Source organism: Gracilinanus agilis, chromosome 2 (genome assembly GCF_016433145.1).
Source record: "Gracilinanus agilis isolate LMUSP501 chromosome 2, AgileGrace, whole genome shotgun sequence".
NCBI lineage: Eukaryota > Metazoa > Chordata > Mammalia > Didelphimorphia > Didelphidae > Gracilinanus > Gracilinanus agilis.
In genome coordinates this window covers 378,199,101-378,226,826 of record NC_058131.1, presented here as the reverse complement: position 1 = coordinate 378,226,826, position 27,726 = coordinate 378,199,101, and the positions used below count along the sequence as shown (strand labels likewise).

At 31.1% G+C, this 27,726-nt stretch overlaps 1 protein-coding gene across 1 annotated transcript in view; it reads left to right on the top strand.

The window, feature by feature from the left end:
* The first annotated feature begins 411 nt into the window (after positions 1 to 411).
* Positions 412 to 27,726, top strand: part of GABRA1 (gamma-aminobutyric acid type A receptor subunit alpha1) — a 66,019-nt gene continuing 38,704 nt past the window's right edge. Inside the window, exons 1-4 of the mRNA XM_044659842.1 lie at positions 412 to 485; positions 3,504 to 3,616; positions 16,406 to 16,473; positions 25,156 to 25,376. Of these exons, the coding sequence (XP_044515777.1) occupies positions 412 to 485; positions 3,504 to 3,616; positions 16,406 to 16,473; positions 25,156 to 25,376 (476 nt within the window). The remainder of the gene's footprint in view (positions 486 to 3,503; positions 3,617 to 16,405; positions 16,474 to 25,155; positions 25,377 to 27,726) is intronic.

Here is a 27,726-nt window from a genome sequence, read left to right as displayed (position 1 = left end):
CTATTGGACAATGAATTTTTGGAAACAGAATTTTTGAGATGAATAAGTTTTTAGATTATAAATAAACAAGTTGGGAGAGGATGATTTTCTTCATATTGGAAAGGTCGAAAAGTCAGCTCCCAAGATAGTTCTCAAGTTGAGGAAGTCCCATCAGAAAGAGTTTAAATGCTTATACTTTCCCAAGAAAAGTAAAGATGTAGATTTATTTCTCAATGGAGAAATGAAATGGGGAGTAGAAAATGGATGAGGCCATGTTTGTATTGTTCCAATGAGGTGTCATATCACTGTGAGGTCATTTCCTGACATGAAAGCATTCATCTAAATGGCCTCAGCCTTACTGGCCATAACTCCACTTTCCCTGAAAGGGATGTTGATGTCTACTTGTTTTACTTTTAACTAGGAAAATCCAAGATGAAGAGAAGACTTGGTCTTTCTAAATATTTTTGGGCCTGGACACTCCTTCTGAATGCCCTGTCTGGAAAAAGGTGGGAGATTTTATTTTAAAACTGCATGAATATTTCTATAACTTTTAATTTATTCAAACAGGGAGAAGTAAATTGTGCCTGAATGGAAGAACTACTAAGGGAATTCAGGAAAGTTAATTGGAGTCAAATCCCAGCTAAGTCTAAAGAAAAGTAGCCTGAAAGAATAATGCCACTTCTTACCATGACATGCTAATTAGATTATGCCTAACAGCCTTCAACAAAGAATATGGGAATCTAGCATTACATTTTAAAATTGAACTTTTCACTGGCAAATAGGATCTGCTTATAAAATGGTATTTCCTAATTTACACAGAACCAAAAAAAAACATCCTAAACTCATGTATATCTACTACGTTCCGTCAAATAATCTATCTATATATTAAAATTAGTTGTACACAATGTATCCTAAAGTAATAGTTCAAGTTTGTACTCCTGAGTTTCTAAAAAAATGACTCTGTAGTCTATATATTAATGTTATACTTTGGTTGGCTAAGTATATTTAGAGTGATTTATTATTATTATTATCATTTATACATTTTTAAACATCAATAAAATATGACCTCTGAATTAATGAGTGATGAATATGGGATATAGTTGGTTGGAAGAAAAATATTAATAAAATGTTTCTATTCAAAACAAAAATAAAATCCATAAATAATCAAATCTAGACTTTTAATAACATCGACATATTTCTGGTGGCACTTCATGAAGAATATACTTTTAAACTACTTTTTATTTAAAAATCAATCAGGCATACTTAACTCACCATTCCTATTTACAATTACAGATTAGGTATAACATAGAATCCAAAGTATTTTACAAAAGATAAAAACATAAAAATGTCCCTTCAAATTGTTCTATGATTTGAGGGAAAAAATACAATTTTCAAACTCATGTTCTTCATAGAAGAATTTAAAAAGATTACTAAATATTTCATCTTTCTATCATGCTGTCATTCATGGTGAAGGATATTTAAATGATAAGTTGGGATATGATTTACAATAAGATATAACTAATTGAAAAATTTAAATATATTTCATTTCTTTTTGAAAAATTATGTGGTGTCACTATTGTAATGACCTGTAGATGGAGTTAGTGTACAGTGTTTTATTATATGGTTTAGCATGAAACCACAGTCACATACAGTAACTGACATTTCTTTACAAAAATATACACTTTTAGGTAAAACTAAATAAATGGTTTTGCTCTTTATCATTGTTCTGTGTTCTGGACAGTTGTTTCAGTATTGTAGTGAACATAGGAGTGATAGGGATGGACAGTGAAATTAATAAATTATTTTGGAAAAAAAAGCTTTCTATTTCTACTAGGCTATCAGAGCTGGTCCTCTTAACTCAAAAGCTAGCAAGTCTGGTATTGATACTGATATCCTACTATGCTGGACAAAGCATATTAGGATGAAAATAGTATGTCCTTGTAATCCATGCAAGTTATAGTAATATAGTTTATATTTGGAGACTGCTATAAAACTACAGAAAAATGCAGGTACTGGTAAATAGATGTGTCCCAAAGATGACATTTATTTCAGAATTGTGTTTTGCCTTACTTTCTAAACTCAGGGTCTTCCCATCTTCTTTTCTATCCACTTAATTTTTCATTTTCATTCATATTTTTCTCACATTCTAAGGTGCACTGTCATTTTACTTTCTGTTTTCTTCTTCTGACCTTCTAATAACCTTGGAAAGATGAATGCATAGCATTTGCTTTAGTGACTTTGAATTTTATAAGGAATTTCATCAGGGAACCACTTCAGCATTTCTGCCATCATCAAGTCGAGGTTAGGAAAATTCAGGAATCCTTGTAAAAGTTGTTTAGAAAGTTTAAAACAAATATTTGGAGTTTAAACAAAATGTAAAATTAAACAATATGTATTTTTAATTTTAGGGAAATAGCTGTTGGAAATAATTTGGTTATGGAAACATTTAATATATATGAAATTATTGAAAGTTTTTATTTTTAATTTGGAACAAATGGAGATGATACTTTATAAGTTCGACTTTGCACTAATAAAGAATTAAATTCCTATTTATCAGTGTCTTCTTCTGAAATGACACTTTGATGACTTTATTATAATCCATCTAAAAAATCTCTGAATATGTAGTTTTACTGATTTTTTTCTTAGAATCCTTTAAAAGCAATGGAAGCACAGAAAAGTAAGGCCCAGTATTTTCTAAGAAGATCATATCAATGAACTATTATTAACATTTTCATTAAATTGCTGGGTTTATTGTTGTTGAAACTAGTTATAATGAAGAGGTAATTCTACTTCTTAGTGGTGTTTAAATTTCAAAGAAGATGAAAATTCCTTTGCAATATATTATTTTTAAATGATATTTATCAATATGTCTGATAGAATTAATAAATAATTTAGATGATTAGTTTAAAGAAATGGTTTTGTCAGAATTCAGAAATCAAAGAAGTTGAGGTTCAAAATATTGTGATAATATTAACCTGAGGAGTAACATGTGTGCAACCAGTAGATTCTGATTATACACACTATCCAAATATAATGCAATAGAAGGATAATGGGAAGGAAGGAGAGTCTTGGTTAAGCTAACAATTGATTATAATACATCAAGAAATTTATCTCCATTTGACTCAGTTTCCTTATCTATAAAAGTGTGGTGGTTCTGCTAAATGACCTCTAAGGAACATTCTCATTCTGTGATAAAACTAAAGTAAAAAGAAAAAAAAAGAAAGAGATCACCAAATAGTCAGGGAAACTGGCATAATCCTTGCAATAATACTGAAATTATGATGGACCCTTTAAATGACATTATTTTCTTTTGCATAAATACAAGATTTGACTTTAGCCTTCATGGAAGTAATTTTTAAAAAAAGTAGCAAATAAGGCAAAAATTAAAATTTGGATATATGTGGATCTAGCATGGGATTCAGTAGAAAAAATGAGTTAATTGATTTAGAGACTGCTTGATTTAAAATAATGCCTGAATATTTCATTGGGGAGAATTTGTATATGTCATTATTTTGTGTTTGCAGCTTTGGGCAAACTTCACTACAAGATGAAATTAAAGACAACACCACTGTATTTACAAGGATTTTGGATCGACTCCTAGATGGATATGATAACCGCCTGAGACCAGGACTGGGAGGTTTGTAATATTATTGTATGATTGTTCCATAAATTATTATTAAATCTTTAATTTAAATAATATATCTCTATAGATTTTTAAATAATAAAAAGTTCCATTTATTTTGATAAACCATTTTTAAAATTTTCCCAAACAATGTAATGTGAGATGTATTTTGTGATGGATCTACGGATAAAAATATTTCCTTACAATGTAAGAAAACACAAAATATTAAATAACTTTAACCACATGTGGAAAGCATTTTCTTTTTCTTTTTTAGGGACATGGCTTCCCTTATTTGGGGAAGGATAAAGTTAAAATCAAGTTCATATCATTCTGGATAAGACTCTAATTAAGGCTATCAGTACTTTATTAGGCATTGCTATGGTAATATTGAATTTGAGCAAAACATATGTAAGTCTGTATATTCACAGGTGTGTTTTGAAATTACTTATATTGATCTCTTGTTTAGTACTTCATAATATATTTTCTAAAAGAGAATAGAACAGTGAAAACAGTCTTTGCAAAAAATCAAATGTTTTCCTTTTAATCCCTTTGGAAATGTTAGAATATATTTAGATTTTCCTTTTCTTGGTAGGTATATGGTGGGATAATTGAATTGGTTATGTTCATTTTGGGAATGAGGATGGATTTGGAGTCAGAGACCCTTAGGTCAAATCTCAATCCTGACACTTCTCATCTGTTTGACCTTGAGCAAGTCAGTTACTCTCTCTTTGATTGTTTTCTCATTTTATAATGGATTAATTGGGTTAAATGTATTCTGAAGTGCATTGTAGCTTGAACGTTACATTCCTATTATGAAAATCATTCCACAAATTATGAAAAAATTCACATGATTTATAATAATTTCATATTTAAGTCAAAAGAAAAGATTACCCAAAAGGCAAAATAGCTTGGTTTATGCAAATAAACTGTTCAAAGCCAGCATTGTGTAGGTCTAGTAGTATATATTGAGCTAAATAGCCCTTGGGTATAGGCCTAGCGATCATATAATCGTTATTTGAAGAAAAGCCTAGGTAAAAAATATGGGATGGCTTATTAACAAAATTCAGACCACCAGCTGATACATTTCTTTAAATAAAACAATTCACAAAGATAATTCATTAAAGCATAGAAAGTTTGGCTTCTGGATAAATGGAGGATTTTTTTTAAAGATATTGATTAGGAATACTTCAAATATTGATAGATATGTTCCTTACAAAAGAAGACATTATTACATTCAGGATTCAAATATATGATCCAAGTTCTTACCTTATTCTATGAAATAACAAACACTGTTATTGTTATTGAATACTGAGGGAAAGATGACAAAACAGATGGCTCAGTTCTCCTTTGTTTCATATGTATAAGGATATGATTTTGATTTTATTGCTGAACTTGTTCTAGTCACCTGAAGTTTCCTTCTCTTTTGGAGGAGGTGAGTCACTTGAGAGTATTAAGGGACTGTTTTGATGGCTGCCAACTGCCATTATGATTTCAGAAGGCCTAAGGGGACTACCTTGTCAAAAGCATAAGTCAAGAATATGTCAAATATCTCATTAGTTTTCTTTTCCTATCAAATTCAAATATTCCTTCTCCTCTTCTCTGAAATACACCTTTCACATTTTAATTGTTACACTTCTTTTAGATTTTATGTGAGTATAATTCTTCAATTTGTGGTAGAAATAATTGCCAAATAAAATATGAATCCACATAAAAAAGAATGAGGGAAAAGAGTTTCCCTCTCTCTCTCTCTTTCTATATATACATATATATGTGTGTGTGTATACATATATATCTATGTCAAATTTTTGTATGATTCCTTGTAAACATTTGGATTGGTTCAAAAATAAATATTCATTTGGTTTTCATTAATATATCTTTCAATGAACATATACTGTACAATCAGCTCTTATAATGCACAAGTCAAGGATTGCAGATAGGACAAAGTGTAGTTATAAGAATAAGTAATCAATATGCCACCTTAATATATAAAGCACATATATTTTTAAACATACTGATAAGTCACTGAGATTCCTTTATTGATCTCCTTTTCTAATATAAAATCCATTCTTAACCTATCCTCAAAATTTGAAATGCATAAAGAATTTAAATCAGTGGAAGTTATCCTGACCCTTGAAAATAAAGTAATTCCTTCCTAGGATTTTTACAAATTATTCCCTTTATATAATTTTTAGATTTATGTATATTTTCCCCAAAAATTTTTAAATATAGAATACTTTCTTTAAAATAAAACAAAACGAGTGTTTAGAAGTTTTTGTTTCCTGAAACCCTGAATAACTGATAAATTTTGAAAATCATAAATTATCAATATAGCTATGATGTACACTTTATTTTTTGCAAAAGTGACCATATTATCATTAAATTACCAAAATAATGAATACTGTTATTAATTTATAAATATCATGTTTTTAAGTTTCCTTTAACAAAAATATATTACATTAGCAGATGCTGTTATAAACTATTAGATGCACACTTTTCCATGGAAGGAACCTGATTTGGAAGCTGTATAGGTAAAAGAATGATCTAGATAATTTATTTTCAATATATACAGAAAATAGGAGATACTTCCAAAAAATGACTTCATTATGCCTAACCCAAGAGGGGCCATATATTTTAGCTAAACATTTTAAACAGGGTAAAGAAAATTGGGACAGAATCTCAAAAAGATGAAGGAATAATTTATCAAATACAGACAAATCATCTAAACCACTGTTTTTCTTTTATGGATAATATAGGTGGAAGATGGTGAAAAGAAAAGGCCTTGATAAAAAATAACAATTGACCCTTTCTTCTTTTACTTGAAAAGCCTTATTTTAGGGAAAGCATTGTAAATGGATATTTGTGAGAAAACTCAGCAAAAAGTAGAATTCAAATTCTTAATTCACCTAAAATATGCCACACAAGGGAGTGATTGCTTTAACATGAACATATTTGAGTTATAGAAATAGTTTTAGTATTGACTGACATAATTTTATGTTTCAAACAATGTTTACCATAAATGATATTTGTGTTCGGGACATAATGAGATATTCATTACACACAAACACACACAGACAGACACACACACAGTCACACACACACACACACACACATATAGATATAGATATTTAAAACCATTAGTTTCTGAAAAGATATAATTTTTGAAAATTCCCTACATTAATAATCTCATACCTTGAAACAGAAAACTTAGATATTTAATTCTATGTTATCATTACCACTTAAAAGATATTATTGATTTCATTCATTTAAGAATTATCTTCACTGGCAAATTACCATCTCACTCTGCCTTAGTAGGAGTCATAGCATGATAGATCTCAAAGGCCGTTTAGCCCAAACTCCTTATTTTGTATATGATTAGACTGAAGGACAAGGAGGTTAAGTTATGCCCATGAAGTGTCAGATACAAGCTTGCAGCACAGTTTTCACTATTCCAGAAGTACTGTATCACACTAATTTCTTTGCAATAACCAAAGACATATTACTTGAAGGCCATATATTGGGGATGAGGTTCTCAGTGAGAAACTAACTAGATTAGTCTTCAGGTAAGAGATAAGCATTTGTCATACTTATAGCCAAAGCCTTTCTAGCTTTGATGGAACATGGCTAGAACTTTTATTATATTGGCATAATCTTGGGGAACATAGTGGCAGATCCATATAAGATAAAGAACCATAAAGAGTCACTGAAAATGTTTTATCACCATGGCACTTAAAATTTATTTAATACTTTTATTATATATGGTACACTTAATCATATATTTATTTTGATTTTTAGTGAAACAGGTGAGGCAATTCATTTGATAATATTATAAAATTAATTTCAATAAACCCAGAGCAAAGAATACTCACCAAAAAATAAAAGTTATATGGAGTAAGATTTGTCATAATAAATTTATGAATTAAGGAAAGCGGAGTGTTTGGGTTGCTAACTGTGCTAGCTTCTATTGTAGAATTATAGATATTATATATCTCATCTACAGATATACCTTAGTATATATATGTATACGTAAACAAAAAATGTAAACATATACTTTAATATGTTTCTTTACTTGATCTTCACAACCTGTGTGGTGAATAGTGCTGTTGTTTCCATTTTACTATTGAGGAAACTAAAACTGAGGGTTTAAGTGCCTTGATCAAGGTCATAAGGATAGTAATTCCAAGTCAATTACAAGCATTTAATAACAATAATAATAATAACAGCAGATTAAGTGGAGATAATAGAAGAGAAAAAATACTAACATTAAAGAGAATCAGGAAAGGCTCCCTGCATAAGGTAAAATTTTGGCTGAGAGGTTAAAGAAACAAACGCATTTGGGAGATGGAGAAATAGAGAAAGAATTCCAGACATAGGAGAAAGCCACTGAAAATGACTGAAAGCTGGGAGATAGAGTGCTGTGTGTAAGTAAGGAGAAGCAAAGATACCAGTGTCATTAGATCATTCAGCATTATCTATGTGTGTTCCTTCTCTCTGATAGAATCTACATTTCTTGAAGGCAAGGACTGTTTTAATTTTGAATTTGATAACAGCACCATGAGCATAATGTTCCATGAGCATAATGATTACTTAAAAATTTATATTTAATTTAATTTGATATTATACTTAAGCTAGTTTTCTGGACATTTAAATCCAGAGTTTTAAAGGGGAGGGACTATTTACTTACTCAATTGTGGCACAGGTAGGATTTGAATTCAAGTTTCCTATACCTAGTGCTAAATGTGACAAAATTTCCTCTCTTAATACTTTAAAACCTAAAGAGATGTGTAATCAGCTATTATTATTAAAAAAACAAGAGCTTCTGGTAAAGATTCAAGGAAGAGAAAATATAGAATTCAAATTGTTATTAATAGGTACATTCATCAATATCTGCCTTCACAAGCTGTCCCAGTCCTGAGTATAGAGAACATTATCCATCAGCTTTATTCCTTAGTTCTATTAAAAAGAAACTTATAGAATATCACCTATATTGGACAAAATTAATAAAAGAAGATTTGCAAAAGTTGCAACTCTGATTTTCAAAAACTTAACTTAGAGTTATGTTGGGGAAGAATATAAAACATGGGATACTTTATTTTGGCTTTATCAGCATTATTCTTTGTATAGCCTTTGAAAACTAGCTTCTTCTTTTAAAAAAGAATTAGAGATTTTTAGAAGTTTAATTCCTTTTATTCAAGAGAAAAAATAAGAACAAAATATTGACTACTTGTGTCAATATTTGGTTACAAAAGGAGAAGCAGAGGCAAACATTTAGTTTGCAAAGAAACAAGCAACTATTAAAAACTTGCAAATATAAATGAAAATTAAATGTCATTTTTCTATGGCAGTGTCATTGTTTAATTTGTCCCTACTCATATGTTTTATATTAGGGGATCAATAAACACTTAACCTACAAATGACATTGAGACTGAAACACCATGTGTGCCCCTTATTTAGAACATAGTCAATGTAGCAAGCAATTATGGAAGGGGGAGGAAATAATAAGAAGTAAAGAATAAGAAGATATGAGAAAGATAAGAAAGAATAGGAAAACAAAAAGGAAATGAGAAAAAAGAAAAGAGAATGGAAAGCAAAGAAGATTTAAAAAATGGAGAAGAAGGTAATGGAGAAAGGAAAAGAATAAAGTGGACCTGAAGAGATGAAATAATGAGAAGAGGAGTAATCAGTGAGAAATGTCAGAAGCATAGAAAGTTTGGTTGGAAGGAACCTTAAGAGCCAATGAATAAGAATTATATTTAGACAAGCATCTTTTAGATATATTCAATAAGCTATCATACAGTCTTTGCTTGAAATCTTTTTAGCAGACAGTAGAACCCACAACTTCCTATTATAGCATGTTCTAGTTTTTTGCATTTAGGATATATTTTTGTTTATGAAACATCTATGCTATAGGTTACTTTCTACCACTTAAAGTTACAAATCACTTCTCTTATTTCTCTTCATTGGTTGTGTTACCATAATATTTAGAGTAATGATTTGGAATCTAATCCTTCCTATATCATGGAGAACTGAGGGGGAAAAGATTTTAGGGCAATTGATGAGGAACTGCAGTTCCTTCAGGGACTTACTATGAATTCAGTTCTAATACATTCTGTGATTGAATGAAAAGGTCTTAGCTGAAAGGAAGTACTTTTGCTTATCATGGGACTGGAAGTGTTTATCTTTTGCATCCCTGCATTAGAGGCAATAGATTTTTCTACTTAAGTAAAAAAAGTGCAGTGTGACTTGAATGTGGCTTCTATAACCAAGGATGACAAGTTTTTACTTATATCCTGTATATATTTAGAATCTGTAGAGGAAATAAGAATCCTTAAATAATAGGGTCTTTGTGTATGAATTGAATATTCTGAATAGTAACTCAAAACTCTGTTTTTCATTTGAATATTTATTACTAAATATATTTTGACAGTATCCAAGTCTCCTCCTTTGCCTTATAAGCACTATTCAAGGATTAATTGCTTGGGGTGTCTCAAAGTTATCATCTAGTAAATCAATTATTAACAATATTTTGTAGAAGCAGGAGATGAAGGATATTGAGTTGAATTTGTTCTTAAATCGAGATATACTCAGATTAAAAAAAATTCCAGTAAGATCTTGGTTTATTATTTACTTCTATTTCCAAATTCCAGTCCCATATTTATTAGGATTATCTTTGAAAAAGCAAAAAAGGAAAAGATGAGTTTAAATAAATTGGAATTTATTGTGGTCTTAAAGAAAAGATAATTTTTTTAAAAATTTGAAAATGACTCGTGAGACTGCTGATCTTGCAAACTTCTTTAAATATATTATGAACTTTCTATTTCATGGAATTGTAGTAGAACATAGAAAAATATAAAATTTACCAGTTCTAACTCATTGTCTCAGGTATGAGGCACATGACTGATGAGTGGAAACCAATTCTATCCTATCTGCTTATTATAATTTTTCCTCCAACATACTTTAAAAGGTAACATGTAACTTCAGTTCAAATACCACCAGTTATGCAAAACTTTCTACCTCAAAATGTGATCCATTCAATTTTTGTATAGTTCTAAGGAATTCTCTAGTCCATTAAGAAAACCTCCTGCCCTTAACATTTAAAATATTTTAACTCTATTTTAAGCCATCTGTCTGACCAATTTCAAGAGCTTCCAAGATAAGGCAGAGCCATTGATACAATGCTAGAAAAGTTAAAAAAAATTAGGGCTTGTGCAATGGGAAACAGCTGCTATGAATATTATTCATTGTCACTCATTTGACCTTTTCACATGGGATCAGTTTTCCATAACCATTTCATATATTCATTTCCCGTTGCAGGAGCAACTAAACCAAACAACTTACCTTTATGAAGAATTGCCACACACTGATTATGCTTGCAAGTCAAGTTCTAAACTTGATCTATTAGCCTTGAAAAAATAAGGGATGACAATGACATAATTTTATACCTTCTTTCATGTAATTTCTATGTTATTTCCAAGGAACTGTTATTAATTGGAGTCTCAATGACCTCTGTTTCCTCACAGTAGACTGTGGCTTTTAATGTCTCCCCTTTCCTTTTTCTGAATCCTCCCCCATAGACTTAGGCCAAAGTATCTACTTATTAAAATGAACTATGGGACCATGTCATCCTTAGTGAGGCATTAAAAAGAATATGCCCATTGGGGGAAAAGCAGCAAAAAGTAAAAGGTAGAAGATTTTCATTTGTTTGAATCAAGATCTTGATATATATACATATATATATATCCAAGACAAACAAAGCTGTTTTCTTCTAATTATCCCCATCCTTTTCTTCATCTACTCCTATCTTCTCTGATATTTCTACCCAGGATTTCAAACTCCAGAATTTGCCACTCATTTGATTTCCTCAAAAGAGTTCATTCAAAGCATGAAATAATATGAAATTGATTTATATTTTGATTAAAATTCATTCACCCCAATGTTTTAACTCTTTATTTCTAAATGTAAATTATTAGCTTTAATTAAATGATAAGGAAAGAAAAAATTAATTTGATGACATTCACTCTTAAATTCTGTCACTAAGTCTCAATGCCTTCCTAATTTTAGATTACTTATAATGAGCTAAGTTACAAGGGGCAATGGTATAGGTTCTCATCTGTGCCCCTTTCCTCCTTCCTTTCTAAAATCAAACACATCCACTTTAAGACTCATGCCAATTTAAGACTCCTATTTTTAGGAGAGAGATGCTGTAACTACTATCTCTAGCCTAGGGGTTATTATATCCTCTATTCCCCACAGATAATTTCCAGACCCATATTATATTTTATACACAAATGTACACACATATGTATGTTTGTGTTATACACACATACTCACTTTTACATATACTATTAGGCTATGGTATATTATACACATTTTATAGCAGATATGTGTCCAGAAAGACATAAACTCCATCATCTTTAGCCATATATGTGATTTTATTCATATTAGGATCTCCCAGTACAAATGTAACAGTTCACATTCTATTTATATATGGAACTCCTGAAAAAGAAAATTTCCTAGACCAATGAAAATCAGTGCTTTCCCTAATATCTGTATCTATATCTATATCTATATCTATATTACATTTTTTTGAAAATTTTGACTTCCAAATTTGCTCCCTCTCTCCTCCATTCTCATACTCATTGAAAAGATTATTATACCTCTTGAGAAGGAAAGCTATCTAATACCCATATTATCCATATTTTCTTACAAAGATTTCTTGCTCAGGTACACACAAACAATAAGCATGTCAGACAAAGGACTCAAAAATAAGTTTTCCTGAGTTTGAGGCCAAATTTCTGTTACTTAATCTTTTATGCTATAGTATATCGACACACAGAGAGACTAACTCAATGGGATATACTTCTAATAGTATATTGAGATTCATCCAGATATTGGAAAATTGAAAAAAAATTAAAGTTGTCATCAAAATATTGACAAATAATCTTTGTCCATTCAGTTAACTTTAAGTTCAACTATAGAATTTTTTTACCTATTCACTGCAACTTGTCCCTAAAAACAGACTTTGGATTTTTAAATACAATTTAGGTAAAATATACTTTCAATATTCCCTTACCAACTATCTAGGAACACCATCTGTAAATAAAATAAATTTTATTTAATCCAAACTGTTCTTGATGGTGTCATCCTGACTTTTTTGGTTAGCATTTTTTTCATGTAAATATGTAACTCAGAACAGTAGCTTCCTTGCTTTTTTTGAGCAATAATTTTGATGGAGGTTAATAAATATCAGGTCCACAAACTTTGGGGGAATGAACTGTTAATGAAACTATTTACTTCCCAAATAAACTTTGGGGCCACCATGAAGTGCAGACCTCAAACTTACAGATAAAGAAAATGAAAATAGTAGCAATAGACCATTCTAATGCATCTACCTCAAGTTGCCTGGTATATGCAGCTATATAGATAGAGATCAATAAACCAACTCTGTCCATAAAAAATACATGTGAATCAATCTTTTTTCCAAGTGAGTGAATTCTACAAAAATAGAAGCTGGCAAAGATTATCATCATCTACAGTCTATAAGCATACTTCATCCCAACTGATACTTATACTATTGAGAATAGTACTAACTTTCAGACTTAGAAACAAAGTAAAGCTGGATCAAATAGTCAAATGGTGCCTGTAATAATGTAAAATCATTCTTCTTATAGTAATGTCAGCACACATATGGTGCTTTGATGTTTGTTTATCTAGAAAAATAATGAAGACATTAATCATTTCCAATACTTTCTAATTAAGAATTCTAACTATTAGATGACTAAATTTTTTAAATGGCTAATATTTTAAAGTCTGTTGTTATTGTATGTACCATCAGAGATTAATACTTTCACAACAACTAAAAGTGCATTTCCATTATGTTAAGACATGATGTATGATGCTTTTGCTACTCAAACCATTGTTTTTATAGGAGACAGTAAAAAATATTTGTTCTTCAAGGTAGATTTAAAGACTGAATTTCTCTTGAAATTTTTCTAGTACAGCCTATGTTTTGGGGTAAGTCTACTGTGGTTTTAGGAAAAAATATCTTTCAACTAACCAAAATTCTAGGATAATACTGGCTTTAGATAGGGAGAGTGCTAAAACCAGGACACATCTTAGATGGTTAGAAATAGTGAATGTGACCACAATTCTGACTTCCAAATCACTATTATCTTTAAGAAAGAGGAGACAGTATATCCTGTTCAAGTAAAAATCTCATTTTCTTTTGCTGCTCCATGTTTATGTTCTTCAGAAGTGACTCTGAGACAGATATTGTACAAGGGATATTTGAATCTTCTTGAAGCTAATTATATTAGAGAGTTTGTAAGAAGTTACAAATATACTGTATGGAATACCTATTGAGTTATTTCTAATGAGTTATTTCCAAAATCAGACTCTTTTAGCCATTAACAATTTTTATATCCTTTCAGGTATCTATGGCATATAGCCTTGAAGTTATCATTGATTGTTTTTAAAAAGAATTTACATATATTTTTATTTCTTATTGTTGTTACTTTCCAAAGGCCTCTATACCTCTCCCATAGAGTCTTTCCATGTAAGAAAGAATACTTATGCAAAATAAATCAATATAGTGTCTATATCTGACAACACATTTCTTGTTCTGCTCCTAGAATCTATTCCTTTTTCTTTGAAATCAAGTCAATCGACAACTCTTTGATTCTATTATCACAAAATATTTCCAATCTACTCTCTTTGGCCCACTCACACAGACATCAGCCTAAATCGCACCCTAATCACCTCTTTTTTATATGCTTTTTATAACCTTATATTTGTTGTCCCTGACAGTTTCCATTTACAATCTAAAACATTCCTTTCCCAAAATATCATTCTAAACTACATCTTAGGACCATATCCTCTCTTGCTTACTGGCTCATTGAATCTTAACTGCATTTAGGCTACAATACACAATACTTATTGTGGCATTTAAAATTCTGAAATGAGTCTTACCTATCTTTCCATCTTAACTGCATACAACTTTCCTTCAGAGACTTTGTAAGACAACCAAACAGAAATGTCTAACATTCCCTGAGTTAAATATTTTCTTGCCTCTATGCATGTGCACAATTAAAAGCCTGCATCAGATTCCTCCACCACTGTCTTTCAGAATCCCCTTTTTTTTCCTGCAAGTCATCAGGTAGCACTTTCTTAATTAAGTTTTCTATAATCTCTCCAATTGTTTTTGTTTTCTTCCCCTCAAAATTTTCTAGGCTTTGTACTAATTTGTACTCATTATACTCAGAAGTTTTGAGAGAAGTGACTGATTTATTTTTGTCTGTAAATCCTCAGTGCCCACAGTAGTGGCTTATACACTGATATTAAATAAATATTTCTGGAATTGCATCAAATTTAACTTAATTACATGATTCCATTAGGGAATTTTCCCCATAAGTTTGCCAGGCAAGATTTAGAAAAAGATAAAGAATAATGATAGCAATTATATATGTAATATATTGCCATTTTATATATTAGGATATTCTATTTTAAATGACCAGTTAAATACAATGATAATTTTAATATTAGCATTCCATTTTTTCCATTCTATTTCAAATGTATGGTTATTTTAGCAACCTAACCTATCAAATTGTTTTCTCTTATAACAAAAGCATGAATATTTTGTAATCTATTACAAAATTCACACAAGCACAGGCAGATCATTTTCATGTACTTTGACATTTTTTTCTTTCATATAAACAATGCTATTCCATTTTCTATGCTGCTACTCTATTTCTTAGGAAACATCACTTTTTATGTTAAGAAGTGTCACAACATTGCAATAAAGTTTGGTTTATTTGTTGACATATATGTCACCAAAGCCCAATAAAATAAAATAAAGTAGAAGTTGAAATGTTTTCTATTAAATGAACAGTCTGTATGCCATAATGTGTATCTTTTAACAACTTTGAATATTTCAGTAGAAGTTAAGGTAGATTTTCTCAAGGAATAATTTGGATCATTTAGATACAACTAAGGACATAAAAATGAGCATTGATAAATTGCAACATTGGGTTAAAGAGAATAAAGTTCCAAGATATTAGAATGTGTCTCTAGAGCATTAGTCAAAGAATGTGAGAATTAATATTTTAGAAGTCTAATATTGAGTTATATACATCTTCAACAGAAAGAATCATCAAAGCAGAAATGAACACATTACAATTATACTGATTAAGAATAGCCCAAGTTAAAAAATGTAAAAATGCTTTTTCCTCTTTGTCTTGAAGAGATGAGGTACCAAGAGTATGGAACCCTCCATGTATTTATCCAGCTTAGATGATACCTTGGCTTTTTTTCCTGAACTTTTTATTTCCTCTCTTTTTTAATTCTTTATCACTAGGGATGATTCTTTGGGGAGGGATAAATTCAGAAATGAAATTGATAACCAGTTGGTAGCAATAAAAATTGAAAACAATAAAAAATGCAGGCATAGTATGATTTATTTTGACTATAACATAAAGAAGTTTTTATCATTAGTAAAATATATGTTTCCATTAATAAATGGTTGATTATACAGTACTGGAAATCAATGAAGTCCTCACCAATAATCTCTATGCATTTAGCAAAAGATTATACTGTCTCTCAAAGTGGCATATTTCAACTTTCTTCCCTTCTGAAAATATTAACTGTGAAATTTCATGTGTAAGCAGTAAATTATCTAGACTACATTGCAGACCAATTTTAGAAATAGCTAATCAAAGCCAATAAATTTCCCATTTGAGTGTGAACTTGTGGTGGGAGATCTAATGAGAATTGTTGATAGACACTCACTGTCCCAATTTCCTGCTTCACCAGAGCGTGTAACTGAAGTGAAGACTGATATCTTCGTCACTAGCTTCGGACCCGTTTCAGACCATGATATGGTGAGTGACACTGCAGCTCTGCATGTATTGATATGGCTTCTTTTTTGAAATTTCTTTACATATTGGGGCAAGGGGGTGGGGGGAACTTAGAATACGAGGACCAGTATAAGCAACTATTGATCCAAGTAACTATTTTTAAACTTTTTTTACTCCCCCAAAATGTTGGACTGTATGTATTTTGATTTCTAGCAATGACTGTATTCAAGGATATTATAATTATTGGCCTCTGTGATTTTAATAATGGATTAAGGACATATATGTTGTACTGTGTCATACTCAAGAATGCCAACCACTTAATCCTTGAGAATATTACAGAGCTCATTTCCAAATTACAACTTGGTCCTGTTCAATGGATTGCCAGTCAATGAATAAGTTATTAACTAGTTTTGGTAAAGAAGACCATGTTGATTCAAGGATGATGAATTCTGATGCCTCTAGATTAGAGCCTGGTATCTGATAGTAATCAGAAGTAATCAAAAGTCAATCTGATAGTAATGTTAGTAAACTGATAAAATGATAGTAAAGCTGTGGACAGAAAAAAAATGTTACCAATAAAAATTGGATAAAAGAGAAAGTAGGAATCAGTATAAGGATTTGTACCAAGGGAAAACTCATGATTCAACTATGACAGAGACTATTTAGAATAAATTCATGAATGAGAAGAAAATTGAGACATATATGCTTTTTGCACCCCCCCCTTTAGGCTAATTATATATGCTCTTCATTCAAGTAGAAGCTGGAATTACTTGTTAAGCAAAGTATATATAGCTAAACACATACAAAAGAACCTTGAAAACTTGTTTGTAGAATTTTACTTAGAAAGAACTTTTCTACACAAGACCCAAAGAACACTTATCTTCTTTTAGGGCAAAATTGTCTTTAATTATTCATGAATCTTTGGAATCAAAGTGTATGCAAAATTGAGAGAATGAAAAAGACACTCATATATTAGCAAGCTAAGTTAAATCAGGTCCAGTTTTCAATTGTCAATAGACATATTACTCTCACAATCTGGGATTAGAGCATACACATAAATTTCTTGATTTGGCAATAAAATTCATTATAAGAAGAAGGCCAGGGATAAATCAGATTCCTATAGGGTCCCTGAAAGCACCTAATGAGATCAATTCTTAACCCAGATCTCTGATCTAAATCTAAAATCTGGTTTCTAAAATGTCTATTTATTAGTATCTTAACACAGTACATACAATATTTCCAGCAAATGCCTTAGCACTAGATGACTAATAGAAATTGGGAGAAATGTTATGGTCTTTACCTAATAATACATGTATTGATAAGTCTAATTAACATTTTAGAAAAGTTACTTTTTTGTAGAGAAATGCTAATAAAAGTAATTTTGAGGTACTACCTTACACCTAGCAGATTGGCCAATATTACAGTAAAGGAAAATAATAAATGTTGGAGGGGATGTGGCAAAATTGGGACACTAATGCATTGCTGGTGGAACTGTGAATTAATCCAACCATTCTGGAAGGAAATTTGAAATTATGCCTCAAGGGCTTTCTTTAAAAGACTGTTTGCCCCTTGATCCATCCATACCTCTGCTAAACTTGTTCTCCAAAAAGATAAGAAAAAATAGTTGTACAAAAATATTTGTAGCCGTACTCTTTGTAGTGGCAAAACATTGGAAAGTGAGGAGGTATCCATTGATTGGGGAATGGCGGAACAAAATTGTGGTATCTGATGGTGATGGAATACTATTGTGCTGAAAGGAATAATGAACTGCAGGATTTCCATGTGAACAGGAAAGACCTCCAGGAATTGATGGTGGCATAATTGATTGTAATGGACTTCTTTACTAGCAGCAATGCAATGATCCAGAACAGTCCTGAGGGACTTATGAGAAATAATGCTATCTAGATCCAGAGAAAGAACTGTGGGAGTAGAAACACAGAAGAAAACATATCATTGATCACATGGTTTGATGGGTATATGATTGGGGATTTTAACTTAAAATGATCACTCTTTTGCAATATTAATAATATGGAAATAGGTTTTGAACAATGATATATGTATAAACCAAAGGAATAGCTTGTCAGCTCTAGGAGGGGGGAGAGAAAAGGGGAGGGAAACAACATAAATCATGTAACCATGGAAAAATATTCTGAATTAATTACTTAATTTAATAAAAAATTAAATAAAATCATTAAAAAAGGTACTTTTTAAAATTGATCAGCAAAACAAGCAATGTATATAGGAATGACTCACAAAAGTTTGCTTTGCATCAACATTCATGTCTTGGATAACTCATTATAATTGTGGTTAACCATCATTCCATTTTATTAGACAGATAAAATTATTTTCATATAAGATTATCATTATAGAAGGGAGTTGTATTAAATTTTTACCCATATAATTATTGCAATCTTCTTAAAATACTATTTCCATCTTATCCTGCCTCTGAGAAACCACAATTATATTCAACTTAATAATAGATACATTCTAAACTCCTTGAAATTCAAGACTTTCTACCTACTTTCATCTTACCTATCCATCTTTTCAACTTTACCTACATACTTTTCACCATAAACCCAACATTAACCGTTTAATCCAATTCCTAGTGTCCTCAGTGTCCCACACCAAAATCGTGCTTATTGTGATGTACATTCTATTACCCATTCCAGCCCCCCATCTATGTGAGGTTCCTTTTTATCCTTTCTCATCTATCCAAACTACTCTTCCTTCATGAATTAGTCCCAGACAGACTGAACTAAGATGTGAATTCTGAGTACCTAATACATAATCTAATGCTTGATCATAAATATAGAATTCTATTTTTTCCTTGAGTAATTTCAAATCTATATCATATTTTCTTGGCTATATTAGATGAGAGTAATCAGATTCTTTTTCTATCTTGCTTCTTTAAGGGTTATTCTACTTCCAAGAAATCCATTTGTTTGGAGACTTAGGTATGAGGTCCTATATTTTTCTCCTATCATGCCTCAATACCACCAACAAATATTAGCCTTTAATGTGAATTTTAGCATTACTAGGTAGGTAGGTGACGCATTGAAGTGGTCTCAAAGTCAAGTATGCTAACTCTTACTACTCTTTTGCCTTGGAATCAACCAATTCTAATACAGAAGCTAATGGTTTAAAACAAAGAAATAGATTTCCACAGGCTACATATTGACTTAGAAAACCACAAATCAACATTATCTATAATATATTGCATTTTTTTGTATTTTCAAAAATAGTTCCAATCACATTTAAATCTGGTTCAAACAACAATCTAGAGTTTTTCTGGTAGTTTACCTATGGCTTGCAATTTTGATACCTCTAGTTCAATGGATAGAACAGTGGTCCTAGAGTGAGGAAGACTTCAATTTAAATACAGCCTCAGACACTTACTATCTCTATGACCCTGGGCATGTCACACATCTGTCCAATTCAATTCAATCTTCTCTAAATGAGGATAATAATAGTACCTATATCCCAGATTTATTGTGAGGATTAAATGAGATAACATTTGTTAAGAGCTCTTCATAGGGACAGCTAGGTGGTTCAGTGGATTGAGAGCCAGGCCTAGATATGAAAGATCCTGGATTCAAATCTGACTTCAGATGTTTCCTAGATTTCTACCCCTGGGCTAATAATTTAACTTCTATTGCCTAGCCCTTACCACTCTTCTGCCTTAGAACCAAAAAATAGTACTGATTCTAAAATGAAATGTGCTTTTTAAAAAAAGAGCTCTTCAAATCTTAGAAGTACTATTTAAATTCTAGCTATTATTAATATAATGTTTATTTTAAATAATAGGAGGGACATGGATTTTGAGACTGATTTTTAGAAATGAAGATGAGTTGCATTGTTAGTCTGTTACTATTCTTTGTGTACAACATAATGAATTTTTAAAACAATGTGGGATTTTTTTTGTATGTGTGTAAAGAAGGTTAAATATACATATATGTGATTTTTTTCTTTTGAATTTAGAATAATGGTTATCTTAAGTGTGAAAAAAAGTTTTTCTCTCTAGAATTATGGTGGAATATAATGGATTTTGATTGTCTGCAACCTTGGGCCTTCTTCAGTTGCCCCATTAACCCCACTCACTATTGCTAAACATTAGAAGTAGTGAAGCAGGTGGGCCAAGTCAAGGGAAATTTGTACTGATTTCTACATTTAAAGCCAGAAAATGACCAATATTCCTTTCCTGACAACTGAGCAATTAGCCATAGGTTTGTGATCAATTTGCCACATGTAGTTAGTTGTGAATATATAGTAAAGCCTAGTCTGAGCAGCTAAATCATTTGAACATCATTGGCGTGACATTATGAAGAATCTAGCCAAGACATTCATTCAGTGGTAAAGAACAAACCTCAAAATAATAGGAGTATTCTGGAAATCCAATCAAGACAGAATGTCATAGCCCAAGTGAAACTATTTTTAACTAAGAAAAAAATTCTTCTTTCTTTCCATAAGAAGCTGATTAAAAAAAAAAAAAGAATCATAAGTCCAAGTCGGCATGCTTTCATTTGAGACCAAAAAAAAATTAGGACAGCTCCTTGAAAGTTTTTTAAAAGCCACTAAGTGATAATCAGGCAGCCAATTCCCAGAGCCCTGGTCTCAGACATAAATATTCAGAGAGCTCCATCAAATGGAGCCATGTTTTCCATAGTGTTTAAAATGTATTATGTAGAAGAATGCAGATGATAATAGAAGTTGAATGCTGGGATGCTGAAATAATTAAAGTATTTATTTAGAACTGTAAAAGATTTTACTCTGTGTCTACAAAGTAAGGTAATATTCTTCTAAGATACATTCTATAGAACAAGATTTTTTGGTGAGAATTCCATCCAGGTTATGTGGGCTGAAACTGTGAAGCATAACGTGGGTTTCTTGGCTTTCTATCTTTGTCTGTACTTCTCTTGCCTACCCTTCCTGTTATCACTACCTCTCCTCCTCATCACCCTTTTTCCTGCCAGCAACCTTCTTTTATTCCTCTAAACAAAATGATTTTTCTACTCAACATTTTTTAAACCTGCTATACTTTCTCATATATATATATGTATATAAGTACATATGAATATGCATGTGTGCATATGTATACATATAAAGTTCTGAGGATTAAAATGGAAAAAATAAGTGTTAAATTATGAAGATAGGAATAAAAATAATATATATTCACACACACACACATATATATAAATAATTCAGTAACAGAATCTCAATATGTTTATTTAGCTCTGAAAAATCTGAAATTGACATATGAAAATGAAAGGAGTGAGGGGAGCAGTCTAATCAATTGCTCCTTTAAGTGCTGCCAAACAACTACAAATAGACACATCCACTTTCTGGGTTTTTTTCCTCATCTGCAAAATGATGAGATTTAACTCCATGGCCAGTTCTGATATCAGTCATTTCTAACTGTGTTAGAGTTCTTAGATCATCAGTGACACATACTACAGAGAAAATATGTTGCTGATATAATATCAAAAGTCAATTTAGTGAGTATTAAGTTCATTCAGATTACCCAAAATGTCTAATTGCTGCTACTACTACTTCTACTAATAACTATTAATGCTACTACTATTGTCAAGAAATTTAATATATTAGATATGACAATTTATAGATAAATAGACTCAATAACATAATGTATGGATAATGTATATAATATATTGATAACTAGACTGAACAAAGAAGTCCAAATTTCAGAACCTGCCTTTTACATATATTCCCTGTATGACCCAGAACAAGTAATTTAACCTCCTGGGGCTCCAAGCAACATTCTAAATTTTTTTCCAGTTTTCTTAAACTTTACTCCCTCCCCTCAATGTATACTATAGTGGAATAGGAATAGCCTTCTCGCTGCTCTCACACAAGGCACAGAATACCCTGCCTCTAATCATTTTCATTGGGTTTTTATTCCACATGCTTAAATGGCCTCTCTCCTCACCTCTGCTTCCTTGTTTCTTGATTTCTTTCAAGTTTTAGATGAAGAAATCACCTTTTTTGAGAAGCCTTTCCCATTCCTTAATTTTATTGCTTTACCTCTAAAATTCATCCCATATATCTAGCTATAGAGTTTAAATACATAGAATAAGATATAAACACTTATTGATTATGCATAGTGAGTTAGTTATCTGCATTTCCTCTCTTGTATTAGATTTTGAACCCCTTGGAGACAGGGGCTAATTTTTGCCTTTTTATCTCTAAAAATTTTACCATGTCTCATACAAATTAAGTGCTTAAAAATTATATGATGACTGTCAGATTGACTAAGATACAGAGAAGTTATTTTTCTACTTTAGTAAATAAAACTCTAGGATATGCCTACAACTTTAAAATTGCAAAGAATGTTAAAATAGAATAAGGGGATTTGAATATATTACATGTCCTAGGAGTATTTTATCTTCTTTGTTTTCAAGTCATGCATATTGGCTGGCACTAAGTAATATATCCTCTCCCTCTTTACTCATTGTCTATCTTTAGAGTGAGATTGTAAACTTTTATTTCTTTTCATCATAATGTTTAGTGATTTATCTGTGGCCATTCAGTTTAGTAAGTATCTGAGGCAAGATTCAAATTCACATCTCTCCTGACTTCAAGTCCAAAAGTCTTACTTTTACACAATTGTTTCTATATCACAGTGATGATATAGCCTTTTCTTTGTCCTATTTTCATCTTTTAGGCTGAAAAATCTATAGTAAGGCACCTTAAAATAGTTGAGGATTGATATTGCTTTATTTTGTATCCAAATATATGAAAATTCATTTGTAGCTTCCTTTATGTTTGGCTCTCTAATGGAAAAGTAAACAATTCATTGATAGTAGCATGGCTTTTCCTGGATTGCCCACATTCTACTTTGAGAAATGCTAATATTGATGTTCATAAGGAATGTTTAATGGCAAGACCTTTAGTTCTGAATTCAGCATCAGGATAGCAAGTACTGTAAGGAGACATTAACCTTTTCAATTTCAAGAGCTGGTAAGTCCTGGTGCTTGTTTGAGGATTAATAGATGTTTGATTCTAGCTGCTGTCAAGTAAAATGCCATGTTTGTTCAAATAAATATATTCCAAGGTGGCCTCATATGGTAAAGAATGATAATAAGCTTCTCACATTCCTCTTATGATATATATTCTGAAGCACAGAGATAACTTTTGTTTATTAAAAAACACAAAGGAAAGGTCTTTAGTGGCTAAAGGTCTTTTTTTTTTCACTTTTCCAAAGTCCTCATATAATCTCCACATTAGGTACTGGTTACATGGTGGGTAGCATTTATTTTTCCACTGAGCAAATAATGAGAAAGAACAAAAGTAAAATTATAGCAAAGAGATTTAGGCTTGGTATAATAGTGCCAAAGCACATCATAAGACTTGAATCTTAACCTCAGACTTTAAATAGCTATACAATTCTGGACAACAACCTCTTTTTTTTCTTTTTCTAGTTACGTATAGAAACAATTTTAGGCAATTGTTTTCTGACACTTTAGAATTTATATTTTCTCCCTCCCTACCATCACAACCTACCTGAAGCAGTAAATAGTCTAAAAAAGGTTATAACCATACTTTCATTCAATACATATTTCCATATTGCTCAGGTCATGCTAGAAGACACATGACACACATAAAAATTTCATGGAGGAAATATAGTGTAATATAGCATGTTTTGATCTACACTCAGAGTCCAAGAGTGCCTTCTTTGGCTGTGGATAGCATTTTCACCATGACCCCTTGTAGTTTTCTGGAAACATGTTTTGATAATATTAGTGTAATCCTTCACAGTTGACATTCATATATTTATATTACTTTGTACATTGTTCTCACTTCACTTTGCATCCATTCATATAAGTCTTTACAGGTTTTCCAAAATTATTATGCTTGTTTCTCAATGCAAAAGAATTTCATCCCAACTATACCACAGTTTGTTTATCCATTCCCCCAGTGATGGGCACCCCTCTGTCTCAAATTCATTGTCAATACAAAATGAACTGCAAAAAATATTTTGTTACAGGCAGTTCATTTTCTCTTATCTCTGATCTTTTTGGGATACAGACCAAGTAGCAGTATTGTTGGGTAAAAAGCATATCCACAGTTTTGTGACCTTTTGAGCCTGGCTTCATATTACTCTAAAGAATGGATGTATCAATTCACAATTCTACCTACTGTGCATTAATATCCCAATTTTCTCACATCCTCTCCAACATTTATCATTTCCCTTTTTGTTCATGTTAGCCAATCTGACATTTGTGAGATGGTATTTCAGAGTTGTTTTAGTTGGCATTTCTCTAAGCAATAGTGATTTACTTATATTTGAACCACAGTTTGTTCTTCTGGGAAATGGGGAAATTAGAGTACATACTTCATATTTTTTTCAAGTATCAACGAATACAAGTATGTTGCTTAATAAATGCTAAAGTCTATAGCAATGTGTGCACATACCATTTTATTGCTTATATGCATTTTCTCTTCCTCCTCCTTTTCCTTCTCCTCCTCCTCCTCCTCCTTCTTATACTCTTCTAATGATGACTCCAGTCACGTTTGACCAGTAAACTAACTTGACATTAAAATAAGCTTTCTATGGAAAACTATAATCAAAATAATATATAATATTATTAATTACATCTTTAGGCTTGATGATTTTTATGAAAATGATCATAAGTTTTATTTCCATTACAAAAACAGCTCATCAAACTTTTAATATTTTCCAAATATGGTTAGGAATATACAATTGATGTATTTTTCCGTCAAAGCTGGAAGGATGAGAGACTAAAATTTAAAGGACCCATGACAGTTCTTCGGTTAAATAATCTAATGGCAAGTAAAATTTGGACTCCTGATACCTTCTTTCATAATGGGAAGAAATCTGTGGCCCACAATATGACTATGCCAAACAAGCTGCTTCGCATTACAGAGGATGGCACTTTGCTGTACACTATGAGGTAAGAGGCACCACCCTGTGTATCCACAAGTGAACATAAGTCTCCCACTGTTTCTATTATATCTCCTACTGAAGCTAACTTCTTTCAATTTAAAATGTTTTCTGTTTACTTTGGTTTTTCCCTTTCCCTTGTTATAGCTTAGATTTCATTAAGTATAGTTTGAGTGTTCATTTACAAGTAAAATAGTTTTCTAAATGAAAGCATTTCTGTTCATAAAAAAGCACCAAAACAAAAAGGAAAAAAAATCTGTGAAATAAATGAAATCAATAAAAAGAAATGTCTATTTTAAAGGAGAGTTAAAAGTCATGTTTATTGGTTGTTAGAAATGAAAGTCTCTTTTAACGTTTGAGATCCTTTTAAGGCATCTCTGAAGACTGTCAATTGATGAAATATATGAGCTGAAAACTCATTGCCCCTTTCCCATTGGACATGAACATGTACATACATAAACATTATTCATATAATCTATATTTTTAAAAGAAAATAAGCATTTGAAAATTTTAAATCATAGAGAACTACGTTACTTATAAAGCAATGATTCCATTTGCTGATAGCCTGAAAAGGTTTTTCTATTTTTGAGTTAGCTCCAAATTCATCAGCTAGTGATATAATTTCTCCCTTGATATAAAAAGGTAGTAAAAAATTCTGGACTCATTTGGCATGGTTTTTTTTTTCATGAAGGTAGAATTATATTTTGCCTTTTGAGTACTGCCAATCCTAGATTTTCATTCACTGAGATTCAAATATATTTGAAAAGCTGCCTTCGTTATTGGTCCCAGCTGGCTTGAATTGGTGCAAGTGTGTGGGTTCCAATGTTAAAAAACACATCAGAAAGAAAGAAATAAAGAAACAATTGGCCATGTGTGTGGAGACCTTGCCAAATATTCCAAGCATGATCTGTTTATGTTTAAAATGCTGGCCTTAAAGCTTTGTGACTGGTTAACCAAATCTGACGCTAATCTTTTCACTGCCCAGCTGTCGATTTGCTGGTTTCAGATTTTTCTATCTTTTACCTTTTTTTAAGATGAATATATGCAATTTCCTCATTTAAAAATAACCATTTCCCTTCCGTTTACTAAATTTCTAATGGTCTTTTGCTCATGGATGGTATTTGATTGCTAAAGGACATAATGAGTCTTATTACCAATATGACATCTTTGAGAGTTTGAAAGTAATCTTGAAAACTAAATGACTGGTATTACAATAATTCATTCCTTTAACTGAAGTATCACAGTCTCATGGTACTAAAATCCATAATTATTGCTTCAAATTTGTCAAATAATCTGTATCCAAATATCAATATAAAGCAGTTTTGGGGAAATAAGTATGATTTCACTTAATAATTACAGAATGACTGAGTATAGTCAAAACATATTGTAGGAAATTTCTTTGGTTGGCCATTATCTATTGTTATTGTTTTTAGTGAAAATAAAAATTAAAGAAATTGCTTGAAATTTTATCCCTGCATGACAAAGGTCATGAATTAAAAGAACACTAGTTTTTGTTTGTTTTTTCATGAATCAAGAAATGAACAAGCAAATGCAAATGATGGCTATTCCCATTCACTGAAGTGTAATGATCAGAACATCATTCCTCGATTCAATCCAATAAACTACTCTATCTATCTGTCTATCTAACTATCTATTCTTGGAGTTAAAGAAGTTTTCTGTGAACAGAGCTGGGACAAGGATGTTATGTCTTAATATTGAAGGGAATTGAAAGATACCTATAGAAAAATCTATAGAGCTAAAAAGGATTCAATTCTCCCTTCTATTAACACTGTTACTGTTTTACAAATACATACATATTTCTACTTGCTTTTCCAAGTCATAGTGAGAAGTGGTCTCAAATCATACTTTGTAAAGAACACATAAGGAGACTTTAGAAATGTCTTTTGACATTAATTTTTTAAAAATTTAAAATTTAAATTCTCTTTTTAATTTTGTTAAATATATCCACATATATACATATAATTGTATGTATACTCTAGTCCAATGATGGACAAACTTTTTGAAGAAGGTCCAAAGGAAAGGAAATACTCATCTGTCAGTATGTTTCTAAGGGAACTCATTTAAAGTTTCATTGTATTTTATCCTACTCATTGTATTCACCAGATTAGGAATAATGTCCAGAGGCTTGCTAGAACATTTTAGGGGACCACATCTGGCCCGCAAGCTGTCGTTTACCCATCACTGCTCTAGTCTATTAGAAGGAATTTATGCATAAGGGATTTTCTTCATTTATAATATATTTTAGGTCTAGTGTATAGATAGATATAGATATAGATATAGATATAGATATAGATATAGATATAGATATAGATATAGATATAGATATAGATATAGATATA